The 15,386-nt window shown below is 38.1% G+C and overlaps 1 protein-coding gene across 1 annotated transcript in view; it reads left to right on the top strand.

Moving 5' to 3' along the window:
- The first annotated feature begins 3,358 nt into the window (after positions 1-3,358).
- Positions 3,359-15,386, top strand: part of LOC146320656 (ceramide transfer protein-like) — a 43,562-nt gene continuing 31,534 nt past the window's right edge. The window contains exons 1-3 of the mRNA XM_084728988.1: positions 3,359-4,067; positions 5,435-5,569; positions 8,926-9,042. Coding sequence (XP_084585114.1) covers positions 3,978-4,067; positions 5,435-5,569; positions 8,926-9,042 — 342 coding nt within the window. The 5' untranslated portion in view covers positions 3,359-3,977. The remainder of the gene's footprint in view (positions 4,068-5,434; positions 5,570-8,925; positions 9,043-15,386) is intronic.

Below are 15,386 nucleotides of genomic sequence, written 5' to 3'. Positions count from 1 at the left end.
CTGTTTGGAATATCTAAATCAGGAGTTAAAAAAAACCCTTTTCCCTTTAAGAGCCAAAACTGAAACTTACTGTTCGGCCATTAGCCAAAAGCACACGCCTAATGTATTGTATAATTAAGATGCAAAATGATACTGAGATCCCAGTTTCCCTTAACTTCCAGCACAAAGAGTCACTCTTGGACAAGACAAGTGAAGGTAGACAGGAAAGGTGAGGGAGACAAAGGAGATGACAAATAAAAATACAACAGCATGAATAACAAATTATGTCTTTCTTTTTTTAAAATTAAAGCTAGAAATATCATGGTTGGCCAACTTGGGTCCATGCGCCATGGGCAGCCCTGGTCTTAATAAAGACCAACAGGCACTACAGAGGCCAGATGAGTCTGTTTTTACTTTCCCTCCAATCCTGGTGTTTTCTAATTCATTCCAAGGTTTTGTGTGAACCATACTGACCTGACTCCCACGTCCATGCTGCCATGTATCACCACCCTGGCCTATAGCTGTTACTTTGGTCAAAACAGTGTTAGGTGACAGAAATACTCATCTAGCACGCCCTCTGGCTTCCCAGAGGTGGAGACTAGAAATCCAAGCTGAAACAGCCTGTAGTTCTTCATCAACACCAACTACATCACTGTGACATCACTGGATGCAGGAAGAACAACAGATTTCACAGCATTAAAACTCTTCCTACATCAATATAACACACACTGTGGAATTTATTGCTTGAATTAACTACATTTAACATCAACACTGACTGGATGAATACATGAAAAGTGCCAAAGTTGCCCTTCAAAGGAAGGACTAGTTTCCCATTCAAAGTGGAAAAAAAACAATAATAAAACAGCACATTGTGGAAAACTGCTGCATGAGATGTTTTAAAGCATTTTTTACAATCAGAACTTTAAAATTATGCACTAATTGCTTGCAATTAAAATGTTCAGTTAAAGGAGAAATCTGTAATATGTTTACTATAATAAATCATAATATGACCATGATATGTCATCAGAGATAATCAGTTCAGAGATTCTGTGCAGAATAACTGTTTTGTTTTCCTGTTTCACATTAATCAGAGTTCAAATTAATGCTGAATGTTCTCTGAATGAGTCAGTGCCTGTTGATGAGTCAGAAGAAATCATTAATGATCTTGAAGAAGATGTAAATGTTTATAAAAGTTAAACTGTTAAAAATGTTACTAGAGTCTGGCAGACAGTAGGACAGGCAGTCACTGAACTCAAACTCCAGAGTTTGTATTTTCAGAGTGGTGGGCTTTTATTTTCAGGATAACAGGCTGAACTTTACATCAATTGACAGAGTTATAAACAGCTGATCAACTGACAGTGGAGGACTCGTCCTCACTTGTTATTGTCAGTTGACCATGTTGTCCTCGTCCTGCTCTCCTGCAGTGTTTAACTTTGCTCCCAGAGTTCAAGGAGGAGGCAGCAGGGGGAGACAACTCGCTTCAACCATAGGTGGTATATTAAACAGGATTTCAACCTATTTAACAGAGTATCTATGTTGCCAACCTGCTATTTGAACTACAGTACTTGTTTTTGCATGTGCAAGTCCTACATATTGCTCCTTTAAATGGAAAAATGAATAAAAACCATGGACTGGGATTTGAACCAAAACTGTGAAACATAACACTGAGCTGTGGGTCTGATGCCTGGTAATTGGTCAGTTAATTGATTTTAAATTCAATATTTCATCAATCATCAGTAAATGTCAGTCCATTAATTTCCATCTTACATTAGTTCAGAGCTGTAATCAGTGGTGGACTGTAACTAAGTACATTTACATCAATTACTGTTCTTATTTTATACCTCACTTGAGTTTCATTTTATGCAATTTTATTCTTATACACTACAGGCATGCTATACTTTTTAACCTATAAAGTTGAAAAAAAAAGGCTGTTTTCTGACTTTATAGAGATAAATGATTCTCACAGGAGAGTGATGCTACAGATATTTAGTGGTCTTATACACCATGATGCATTGCTGTAGATTAAACTAGCCATCAATAATTAAAATGAGCTCAACCTTAGACATCTACAGCAGTAAACAGCAATAACATTAAAGCAATAATAATGCAAAAACATCAGTAATGTTTATGGTCATATTTCCGTACTTTTACTTAAGTAATGTTTTGTGAATGCAGGACTTTTACTTGTAGTGAAGTATTTTTACAGGGTGATATTAGTACTTTTGCATTAGTAAAGGCTCTTAATACTTCCACCTTGGAGGAGTAACATAATGTCTATACAGTGTCTGGACAGACAGACAGAGAGACAGACACGCTACTGAAACACAAGTTTACCTGATTACTGTTCACCACGTTCACTTTCGATATGTTATTTTCTCTTTAGTTCTGCTTCATCCGCTCATCAAAGTTGTAAACACTGTCACCCACTTCGACACGAGGAGAGGCGGGGCTCTGGCGTACCTCGCGAGGCCCTACGCAACTTGCGTAGTGCACGCACAGGACCAACCGGTTCTGAGAACAACCACACAACAACTACTGTTACAAGTAACCTTTGGTACAGTTTAAAGCATGACGTTAAAAGGGCAGCAGCCACACAGTTAGACAATCCTACAGAAAATCTCAAAGAACAATGGTAGACCTCTTCATAAATTCCCTCGGAACAGAGTTTTTATTTTTTATTTCACTTTAAATTTAAATTAATTTTTTCTTTCAATCCAGTTTTGTAATTATTTCCAGAGTAAGTTTGATCGTTTCACTTTAGTTTTTATTGCAGTCAGTCGAGCCTCCATATAAACATATGCATATGTAAATTGACAAAGCCTAGTAGTAAATACGTTTCCTGTATGTTTCAATTTAATTTTATTTAGCTTGGTATACGCATAATAAGTCTAGTCAATAAGTCTAGTTTTTGTTATTATTTCAGTTATCTCAGTAATTTATTCACACCTAAGTTTTCCCATTTTCTCTACTTTAATTTTAGTTAAATATAACAAAAACCTTGACTCAGAACAATAATGGGGCGAAACTGATTTGTTTTCACTCCAGAGCTTTAGTGTATTTTGGCCCTGTTCCCTCCTCTTTTGCAAAATTCATAGACTGCTGTTTATGGCAAAAAGTTAAGTTGGCCAAAATAGAGCCTTATTCCGTTTTTCTTTTCAAAGTACACCCCTTAAACACGCGCCTAATTTTAAATAGAAAATCATATAAGTAAGTATATTTCAGAAAGAAACCTGTCACCAGTTAAACTAACATCACCTCCACTGTCCTTCTGGCTCTGTTCCACTCTCTTAATGAAAAATGTAATTATTTTAATTTGAAGGCAACAGTGTGTGACATCCGGTGAGACCGTGGTTGTATTTAACCTGACGCCACTCTCTTCAAGGTACACAGTAAAGCGTGGCTGCAGCTCCTCCCCCCGACCTGAATGAAGACAAGCTAGTCAGATCTCCGCTATTGCTAACTAAACTGCGGAACTACGGCAGCGATACAACCCGTGCCCGTCTTTTGTAGCTTGAAGTTGAGGTACTGCGTTAACTCGAGGGCCTCCGTATCGATCACGCATCTGAGCAGCTTATCGACTGCAGCTAAGATAGCTAACGAGAACAGTCACAAGTTTCTAGTTAAGTTAATGTTAGGTAGTTGCGTCGTTTGACAGCTAAGGCTAACTAGCTAGTCTCATTGGTATTCGACGTCAGTTTCAAAACAAAGCCCGCAAAACCGAGAAGTTGAGACTCAGCTGTCACCTCCAGAATTGCTTGCTACAAGACGAGCTAGCTAGATTTAAGTCTGTCAACCGACCGAAGATAAACGACGCTATTCAGCTGATGTTTGACACAGTCAGTTTCTGTCTAATTAACGTTATTTCGCTGACGTTAAGGCTAAGTTAAAGAGGCTGTCAGCAGGTTTGGCTGTGACTAATCTAATCCATCAGATAGCGGCGAGCTACGTGGTTCTGTCGATAAAATCAAGTTCAAGTTTTCTCTGAAGCTTGGATTTAAATGTCCGAAAAGAGTTCATCGTCCGGTTCGGATGAGGATGTGGACCCGGAATCCGGGCAGCCTGTGGAGCTCGGAGGCGTTTTAAGCAAGGTAACGTTAGGGGGACCAGTCTGAATGTTAGTGTTTATGCTGCAGACCTAACTTCTTTTATTATTATTTATTTATTTCGACATGCATCATTACATCCACAGTTAGTATTGAAAAAAGAGCTATGAATACTGTGCTGTATATATGGTACATTTTTACAAATAATGAATGAAAAGCAGATAAAAGTATCCTGTATCAAATATGTAGTCTCCCATCCTTACTTTGTTTGGCTTCATTCATAGTCAATTCCCTTTCATTTTCAAATGGAGAAAAGAGATTATATCAACTATTTACATCCAGAGAGTGAGAGTTAAAGGGGGAAACCAATGAGTAAATAAAGCTGTGTGTAGCAGCTTTTCTTTAATAAATGTAAAGAACTGCAACAATTAAGTAATTAAAAAATTATAGAATTGATTGTTAAATTAATTGCCAACTATATTGATAGTCAGTATGTTTGAGACTTTTTTAAGAAAAAAGGCAAAAAAATCTCTGATTTCACAGGTATTTTAATAATTATATAAAACTAAAAATTCTAATAAAAAATAAATAGAGTGATACAATGATTTCTTACAGTGACTCACATATAGAGCTGTAACAGTTAATCAATTATGAATCAATAATTAAATTCATCACCATCTTTTTTTTAATCGATTAATCATTTTGAGTAATTTGTACAGAAAAAAAAAATCTGATTCCAGCTTCTAAAATGTGAATAATTTCTGGTTTCTCGACTTCTTTATGACAGTAAAATGAACATCTTTGGGTTGTGGGTAAAACTAGACATTTGGGTACATTTTGGTGCTTTGGAGCACACTGATGGACATATGACATTTTATAGAAGCAACTAATCAGTTAATTGAGAAAACAATGGACAGATCAATCAACAATGAAGCTAACTATTAATTGGGGTCCTTTAAATATTACAGTTAGATATCTGGACACCTAAAAGAAATACGATAAGTAAAAATATAAATCAATAAAAAGTAGGTCTCAGAGGTTTAATGTATTACACCCATTTTCACCAGTGTTGTATGAGGATGTCCATCTTTTTAGTTTAAGGAGAAACTAACTTTTTCCATCTTGTAAATCTCCATTGTCACATTTATTCAGTTATTTATGGCAGGTTTGAGCCCCTTTTCCTGCTGCCAGCAACATACCCATTAGATATCAATCTATACCTTTTACTTCTGGGGGCATATATCTAGAAATTCCTTCTATCTTTGGCGTCTTAATAACACCATTAGTCTGAAAGCCAGGTGAACATTACTAATGACTTGCAGAAGTTGAATTAATTCCTGCATACACATCATGTTGATGTTGATTGGACAGTGTATGTAATCATTTGTCTTGTCCCTCTTGTGTGTTTACAGTGGACAAACTACATACACGGTTGGCAGGACAGATGGGTTGTGCTGAAAAACAATACTTTGAGCTACTACAAGTCAGAGGATGAACGAGAATATGGCTGCAGGGGGTCTCTGTGTCTCAGCAAGGCTGTCATCACGGTAAGTGTTTACCTTTACCTTTAAGGGACACCACTCTGCTGTCTATTGCACAGATGGAAAACAGAGTGAGGTCAGCGCCTTCTCAACATTTCAGGGAGTCAGGGCTCATAAGATGGGCAACTGAAAGGCCTAATTTTCTGCATCAGTGCTTTTGGAGTAGGGTTACCTCTCTACCAGGTCTCTATGTTTTGATCCTGCCTTTTCCCGTCATTAGCATAGAGTTGAACTTTAATTCCTTTAATCCACGTTCCTCAAAGATACAAAGGTAAACATTAACTAGTAATGAGGCTGTTACTAATGTTACAAGTGAGACAGTGAGCTTTATCAAAGCAGATCAAGGCATATTTGTTCCAGTAGTCATTTGAGAACACTCTCATGCCTCTCCCTGCATGGCACTTACTGAAATTGGTGTTTTCTCTGCAATTAAAAATCTAAACTTTGACCACATACTGTAGAGACTGGACCTTTATTCTCATTATGCATGCCTCCTGTTGGTGAGATAAGTGAAAATCCCACACCCTGGTTAAACATTCACTGTTCTCTCTGAGCATACCGCCGGTCCAGAGGCCAAACAAATGGTTTTACTGTGATTTGTTCAATAGGATTATATGACTCAAAACTGGATTATAACCGCAACATGAAAGGTTGAAGTTAGTTTCTACTACTGAGAGTGGTCATTTGAGAGAACATTATGCCAATTCCTGTTTTTGTGCAGACTTGAGTGGAACTCCACAAGACATTCAAAGTGTTTTGTAATTGTGTCGTAGTAGGCTAAATAAGGCTGTACACAGTTCACTGCACGTGCTCACTCATTATTAATGTAGTATGACCCATACAGCCTCCTCTTACTGCAACTGCACCTCTCCCTTCTTCCAAAATATTTAAAAGCAGTGTTGTCTAAGTAGACCGTGGTATGAGGACTCAGGAATGCAGAAACAAGCCCCTGCTTCTCTTCTTGCCTAATATCAGTCTGTTACACGCTGCATAGCTACAGACACGTGCCAGACTGTCCTCATACGGAAGCAAACTGTGCAGGAAATGTTACTGCGTGAAAACTCCTATCATAAGCTATTATCAAAACATCACAGCAATTCAAGCTCTTGTTTCTGTATTGATATTTCCCTGTTATATGTATTTGTATAGAGCAAACTCATATCAATAATTGCAAATATTTATATGTATTGTGTTGATTGTTATTTTAAATATAAGACAAACATGTATGCACATACACAAGTTTAAAGACAGAGAAGTCGTAGTCAAGGTTCAAGATGTTTATTGTCACACCGGTTATTCAAGTACAGCTATGTGAAAAACTTAAGTAATAATAGACAGAAGAAAAATAAAAATTTAATGTGCCGTTATGAAATAAACAAAAATAAAATAGAATATTGTGTCTGAAGACATAACAATATAGAACAAAAAAATGTTAAAGCAGTTAAAGTTAAGATCTTGGATGCCTTTTTTTTTCCAACAATCACTATCAGCGTTTTTCTGATTACCTTCTTTTTCCGAACACTTCAGATAGTCTTACTCAGAGAAAAAAGGCTGTGCAGCATGGATGTTTAGTAGTGCTTACGCAAGGAGAAGGAGATTGTTCCAGGGAGAAGGAAAGAGGTATAAACTGGATTGTAAAGCAGAGGTTTATGGCCCGTGTCTGATACAGCACAGTAAGATAAACTGGATTTCTCTAACCAGTAATGGCCGCATGGCTGAACGCACTTGAGGTTACAATTGCATGACCCTCCTTTTTGTGATATCTGAAACTGGAGGTCATTTTTGATGTTACACCTGTCTCTCAAGGGAAAACTTTTGCTCTGAGGTTGTCTGTGACTGTAACAGAAAGCATTTCAGGGTCAGAGAAAACTGCTCACCTCTGTTGGCATCCCAGGTATGCAGCTTGTGAAATGTAATACTGGTGTTAAAGTGTAAAGACAATGTTACATAAAGTTATGCAAGCTGACAGTCTGTGTTCAGAGCTTGAATGCATGTTGCTGTTGTTAGCGGCAGCAAATAAACCAGCACATGAGCATCATTCAGCAAATCTAATTAAACTTGGGCAACATGAGGTTATATCAGCTGACAGAGCGGCTGTAGTCTTGATGCTACTGAAGAGAAAAACAGGAAGGAAATTTAAGTCAAGGGATATTACAATTTCCACCATTTCATCTGACTTTTGACTTTAAGGTCATGATTTGATTTGGTTTTTATGCCCTGTAGAGATTTCATATGATTATAGTGACCAATAATATCATGATTATCATGATATTTGCACTATTGTTTAAATGTGCTGAAAATGTTCAAAAAGTACTGATACATTGCTGCTGCACCTGCATCTGGGAGACTGTGGACTAACTTTGGTTGGTGCCGGACAATATTTACTGTAAGTTTTTCAAACCACAGTAATCGAACGCTGTCGTCTTAATAATTAGAAATTTGAAACGGTAATACCAGTCGTCTGGAATTTTATCATGGTTTATCGTGAAACTGATCATCATCTCATCCCTAATGCCTTGACAGCTGTCATTTACATTTTCAAATTCTCTTTTAAAAAGAGGCTGTATGGTATCAATTGTGACATAAACGGCCCTTGTTCAGGTTTTTTTGTTTTCCTCAGACGTGCTGGACGCTGCAAGTAGGCAGAGTTGAGAGAAAAAACACCGGGAGCATCACTAATTCTGCCTTTTAATTCAAGTATTATTAACTTTTCATTTAGAATTCCTTTTCTTAATGGTATCCTTGCAACTATTAAAACTACCAAAGTTGTAACACCCCCGTTTCTTATTAGGAACCTTTGCAGAGCAGATCTCTCCTCATCTGAGAGTCAAATTCCAATCTCAGAGGAAACGGGGGGAATTCTTTGGTGCACGTGTTTGGGTGCTTAAGGCAGTCAGTGGTTGGAGCTGGGTGGGGTGGATTGTAGAACAGGGGAGTGAAATAGTTGAAAGATCTGGCCGAATAGTAGAAGGAAAAATTATGATGACCCAGGTTCAGGCGGAGGCGCGCTGAAACTGCACAGCTCTGCTGCAGACGTTTACGGTTGCGCCTGCAGACATAAGACACCAGTTTCTAATTAAAATTCCTGTTTATTGTGTGGCAGAGGCTTTTTCTCTCTAACTGATGGAATCCATGTGTGTCAAGACTGTGTCATCGCTAGTCAGCCAGTGTCAAAAACAGACAGACAACTTAAGAGGCATTATAGTAGGATTTTTTACTCTGGTTTTGTTAAACTAAGGAAAAGTGTTTACAGTGAGTTTTTGTATGTTGGTATTGAGACACACATTATGACAGTATTTGCTGACATGACTCATGCACTCTGCCTAATAACTATTCATGAGCCCTCTCCTCTCTTTGTGCAGCCTCATGAGTTTGACGAGTGTCGTTTTGACATCAGCGTGAACGACAGTGTTTGGTACCTCAGAGCCGAAGATCCCGAGCACAGACTCCAGTGGATTGAGTCGATAGAGTTGCACAAGGTGAGTCGAATAATTTTCTGTTTCTTAAACTTGGATTTTCTGGTTCTTTTTTGCAGGCTTGTCTTTATACCTTGGTCTGGAAATTTTATATATCTGCAAACAGGTCAGCAGCATTACCCTTATAGATCTATTGATATTACGTTTGTGCTTCATTCCGGTCCCTGTTGTGCTCAGGGATTTTTTAAAATTTCCTTGGTGTTTGTGAAGAACCAGAACACATTTTTATATGCCATATTATTATCCCTGAGGCCATAATAAATAAATAACTTGTTTCTTGTTGGCTTGTCTGATCACCCACTGAAAATTCTTGCATTATTCACATTTTTCAGGTATTTGGGTTCAATTTGCGGTCAGGGTGTTTTGCAGAACAGACTGGGAGTTATCTGTTTTCAGTGAGATGGGTGTGGCAGGACAGGGATTCGGACACAGACACACACACAGATCCCTTGCCCCTGGGAATGTGAGGAATTTGAGGAGTGAGATGTTGAGGTGGGGGTATCCCCTGTCATCAGATACCAGGCAGCTGCAATGACATCTAGTTAAGGATGCATGATTTCTCAACATAGAGTGCATAAAGAACGTTACAAGTGTTGTCATGAAAAGGGAAGTCAAGAGAAGTTTTGTACAACATACAATGCTGTCCTCTGTCCAAAACTAGCTGAGACATGTTGCTATTAGTTACTGAATTTGTAGTTTAGGTTGCATGAGCATGTCTCAAATATGAATTTGGTTTACTGCGTGTATAGAGAAGGGCTACATGATATGGTAAAAACTGGCAAGTGTCATGTACATTTTCAACCTTTTCATTAAAAAGGTATTCTGCATGGTATCGTGTGATATCATGGCTGGTGAGTTATGCTGTGTCGTCTTTGCACCCCCCACCCCCCATCCCCCCAATCAGACACATGCTGCATGCCTCAAGTAGGTGAGAGTGAAGAAAAAAAATATACAGGCAAACTGAAAGCACATTTCACTCAATTCTCAATTTAATATTGAAATTGTGACCTCCTAGTCTGTACCAAAAAAGACATGTTTTCTGCAGCATCTGTGACCTGTGCAGGGATGTTCTCCTGCCATTTCCTTCCCAATACCGATTCCTACCTGAGCTTCATATATTATCTGATACTGAGTACAGATCTGATTTCAGTACATTAAGAATGTGTTTGTTTTTTTATATGCTGTATAGTACTAACCCATGTATGATGTGGGACGATTGCTGTGATTGTTGTATGGTCTTACTCAGGTTAAACATATAAAATCATTTTTAAAAAAGGTGTGCAGGATCCTGTTGTGAAGTTGCAGATATTTTGGCCAGTATTGGAGGCCAATATTGATACTTATATCAGAACAACCCTACTTTATTAATTTGGATATTGCACTGGGCCATATTGCGATTTTGATAACATTTTGATTAATTGTGCAGCCCTAAGTGTGACTTTGGATGAATTACAATTCTTTATTGTGTGTCATCTGGGTTCTCTAGTAAAATATCTGTGAGACAGTGACAAACAAATGTAGGTTACATTAACCAGTGAACAAGTGATCTGAATAATGTAATATTTCTTGCTCATGTTTGCCCCATAAAAACTATATAGTTGAGACTCCTCCATAAATGTATCACACATAAAAAAATAATCACTATCCTGTGAATTTTCATTAGACCTCTTTCTCCACTAAAATGGAGCTGTGGATGGTTTCCTTAGTGCTCTGGGGTGTTGGCCTGCCAATTGAGTGTGAGCGACCACGGGTCTCTACTCCATTAACAACAGTCTGAGAGTATTTCAGGGTTATGTCTGGATTGTGACCTACAGTAACCTCAGTAAGCTTAATGCAGCACTACCTGCAGCAGTGATACAAGTGAGTTTGTCTGCACTGCTCCCAGCTGGACAGAGAAGGACTTACATCATGCAACGTTCTCCCGTTGGATTCTGGTTTTAATCTTTGTGTTTGGACCCAAGAGCAAGAACTGGTGTAGTCTACCTTAGGAAAGTCTCATGTTTCTGCTACTTTGTTTAAATGTACAAATATTATTTTTATTTATTTATTTTATTATTACAGATTTTAAATGCCTCTTATAAGCCACTTTGCTAAGGTGAACAACCACTATTTGCATATCCATCTTACCAAATTACATTGTTCTTGTACAGGAAAAAAGGCAGTTTTTTGTGCAAGTCCATGTGTGTTTTTATGTGTGGGTGTGTTTGTGTTGGTGGTGGAAAAAGTCGTGCAAAATGTAGGGACGTTAAGTGCAGCTCTTGATGAATAATGCATTTTTTTTAATCGCCTGTTCTCACAGCAACAAAAATCAAGAGGGACACATAAAACTCTTGATCATACTGAGAAGACCGTTCCATTCTGGCAGATTCAGAGGGGTGATATGGGAGGGAATGGGGAAAACCCCTTGTGTTTATCCTGAGCCGTTCCAACACCTCTTCAGGCTCACCGTTGGCACGGTCTGAACATTATTGGCCCAGATGAGGCTTCACCAGGGGGATGTCAGCAAATCAGAAAAAGAAAGGATAAAAAGGGAGTCAGGTAGATAGAAGTAAAGCTGAAGATCCAGACAAATGTTGTTCCCTGCCTCCCACTCTCCGTCTCTCTCACTCTCTCTCTGTCATAATGTACAGTAGGCTGCTTCACTCGCCCACCCATTTGGTACTTTAGTCGTTTATCACACAAACAGCTCCGGACAGCTCTCTTTTCTCTCAGTCTGTCTAATGCATACATGCATGGAGCCTTCATATTTACCCCTCTCTCGCTCCATCTCTTACATGCAAACACACACAGGCACAGTTTCTTACTCAGTGATGGATACTGGACATAAAGATGGACAAGATGAAAAGGTTTCACATATCAGGGTGTGTGTGGTCTGTTGATATATGTACGCCACAAGACTAGTGTGCATGTACGTGTGTGTCTTAGTCCATGTGTGTGCCTGCGGAAGACTTGACTGAGAGCAGACCTGCTTCGCTCCGCCAAGGAATTACAAGACTCATCCTTTTGGCTCCGTCTGTTTCTTCTGCTTCATGGAGCAGCAGTTAGTGTCTGCCTCTCCTCCGGCCACTACGGAGCAAATTACTTTTTCCTTTTCTGTTTCCTTTTCTTACAGCCTCTTTTTTTATTTGATGAGCTAAGCTGAGCCTGTATGGCTTTTCTTCCCCACCTCCTCCTCTTCCCTTTTGTTCCTCAGTGAGGTGTGTCCGGGGGAAACGGGAATACTGGATTTAAGCCTCTGAATTGTCAGAACAGTGGGAGTGTTGGGGGAGCGTCTGGGCCATGTTGGGGCCAGCAAACCGCCGCGACTGCAGCAGTGTCCTGTTCTGCCTTGGGTGTTGGAATGGCCGAATGGTGGGCTTATAGCATGTTGGCATGCTGCTTGTTCACTGTCACTCGACACTGAAGTCTTTAATTAGCATGCCAGTGTTGTGACATGAATGATTAATAAACACAACCCATCTTTGCGCTTGTCCATACATGGCATAAATGATTTGTTTTCTCTTTGCATGTCTGCAGTTTTTCACATAAGTAGCACTGATGGGCTAGCATGAGCATGGAAATGTGTGTCAGTAGAGCTGCAACTAATGATTATTTTAATTGGAGATTAATCTGTCGATATGTGTATTTTCTTGATTAATCAATTAGTTATTTGGTGCATAAAATGTCAGTGTTGCCCACAGCCTAAGATGACATCCTCAAATGTCACACAACCCACAGATATTCCAATTACTATCATATAGAAGTAGAGAAACCAGAAAATATTCACATTTTAGAAGCTGGAATCAGATTTTTTTTTTCTGGAAACATTGCTCAAAATGGTTAATCGATAAAAGAATAGTTGGTGATGAATTTAATTATTGATTCATAATTGATTGATTGTTGCAGCTCTGTGTTTCAGTCACAGTAAGAAGTCATTCATCATTTGAAATTAAGCTTATGCTGCATGGCTGTTTGCTGTTGTACCAGCATTTTTAATCGCAGCCCAACTGATGTATCGCTCTATTTGTATTTTTTTATTCATGGTTTTATATAATTATTAAAAATGCCTGTCAAAGTTTACTTTTTCAGTGTCCTGATATTTTGGACATTTTACATTTTGGACAATAACATTTATTGTTGAACTGTAAAATGTCCGGCAAAAAATGTGTTTATGTATATATTCTATATCCTGTATATTATTTTCTGTTTAAAGAATATCAGCCAATATATTGATATCTGAATTTTACCCCCTAACATCGGCATCAGCATCGACCCTAAGAATCCAGTATGAGTTAGGCTCTATTTTAAATGAGAAATAATTTCCCAAGCAGCAATATGCTCAGATGTGTAGAAGCACTCAGTTGCTGTGGTCAGTTATTGTGCGCTCATCTCATTGCTATCACAAAGCTGTGGGCACAACATGCCATTTCATGTGTGGATGTTTAGTTTGCATGGCTTTGTCATGCACGCAGCCGACCAGGTGCATAACAATGGCAGTCTAAGATTGGCCTTCGTATTTCATTAGTGCATTGCTTTGCGGCTTGGTCTTTGCCCAAATGAGAAAATGTTAGCAATCAGTAATTGATTAATCATTAATCACGAAGGTACAAAATACACATCTTTCTCATTTTAAGTTTTATTTATAAAACTCTAGTGGCAGATTAATAAAACAATAAGGCGCTTGCTTCATACAGCTGCTCTTGTTGGTCTGTGCTTTAATAAATGTCTCCGCCAAACAAAACATTTCTAGACTAACAAGGCAAACCAGACCAAACTAAAGTCAGAACGTGTGAGGTCCGGAGAAATGGGACACAAAACATATATAATCGTTTCATAGATTTTTAATCAGTTAAACAGTGATTAATCGATTTAATGATTTTACACTAAAATCCTTGTTTGCAATACAGTAATAATGATTTCAGCAACCTGTACGATATCTCAGGCTAATTAAAGAAATGATGAAGCATTTGTTGTTTAATGTTTATTTACCCTTGTAAGAACTGTCATTCTCAGCTGTTTAAATAGTAGGCTAGGCTGTTACAAAATATCAACATGAAGCAAACACTAGTGCATTTTGTGTGTTTGTTTAAGACATGTTGTTGCAGAAAAACATAGCACCAAGTAACACCGTAGCACCGAGAATGATATACTTTAAATGAGACATTTGTATCAGCACTTAAGAGAACAGTCAAGAAATAAAATCCCTATTGCACTCATATCTACAATGCAATAAGCACTGGTATTTGTTGAGCCAGAGAGATGACACATTGAAGCTGAAGCACTTTGCAGATCACAGGTCAAAGTGTCAACAATCATCAACTTCCACTTGAAATTCAAAAATAACAGGCCCGGCACACAGCTCTGTTACCTAGAACTGCTTTACTGTATTGTGCTGGCTTTTATTCAGATCCTGTTGTTGTTGTTTTTTTCAAGCTTGACTGGTGAGCATTTTGACTTAGATAAACCTTAGTGATCACACACTTTTAGTGTATTTCAACTACAGGTATCTACATGTATCTTAGTCTTTTCATAATCAGGTAACTTCATCACAATGAGCAGCACTTCATCATTTGTCTACAGACTGTTTTTTAATTGAGCCTTAGCATATATATAATAACAATGATAATAATAGCAGCCCCAATTCTCTCTTTGCGAATGTTGTAATTTTCAATTATTTTTTACACTGTTTCAATGGTCATCAATGTCAATGGTAATTTGTCTACGTCTTTTATCTCTGTCCCGTATGGATAAATGTTTTAAAATTTAAATTCCACTTCATACATCATCTACGAGGGATTTTAATTAATACTACAGTAGCTGGTTTTGTATGACTGTGGCACTGTACAGAATTGCTTCTTGTTTATTCTTGTGCTTCTTACGTAATGTCCCATTTATTTCTGAGTACATTTCCCAGTAATCAACTAAATCTACTATATAGAAGCCTGCATAATTGGGATAAAATGTGTTACTTTGAACTAATGCTTTAATCTCAATATCACAGCGGTCTCAAGATTGTATGTAAACACACTGTACTCTTTAACAGCAAACACTGCGATGTTATGTTCTCTTGGCCTGGTCTTAAACACTCTCCCACTCATTTTCTGTTCACCAGTATTCAATGTCAGTTCTCCCTGCCTGTCACCCAGTAGTTAAATGTTGTAAGATCCTCTAGCAGAGGAATGTATGTGTGCTTTCAGTTTTCTCACTGTTGAGAAATATCTCTGCTTGCCAAATAGCAAACAGGAATAAATTAATTGTGTAATATCATGATAATGCAAATTTTAATAATTACACAAGAAGGACATGGGAAATTAAGACTCATACAAACAAACCACCAACATGTGGGGTCCTGTTTCATACATCAAAGA

The sequence above is a fragment of the Lutjanus erythropterus genome, chromosome 10 (genome assembly GCF_056507025.1).
Source record: "Lutjanus erythropterus isolate fLutEry1 chromosome 10, fLutEry1.hap2, whole genome shotgun sequence".
NCBI lineage: Eukaryota > Metazoa > Chordata > Actinopteri > Lutjaniformes > Lutjanidae > Lutjanus > Lutjanus erythropterus.
This window is presented reverse-complemented; position numbering and strand designations above follow the sequence as displayed.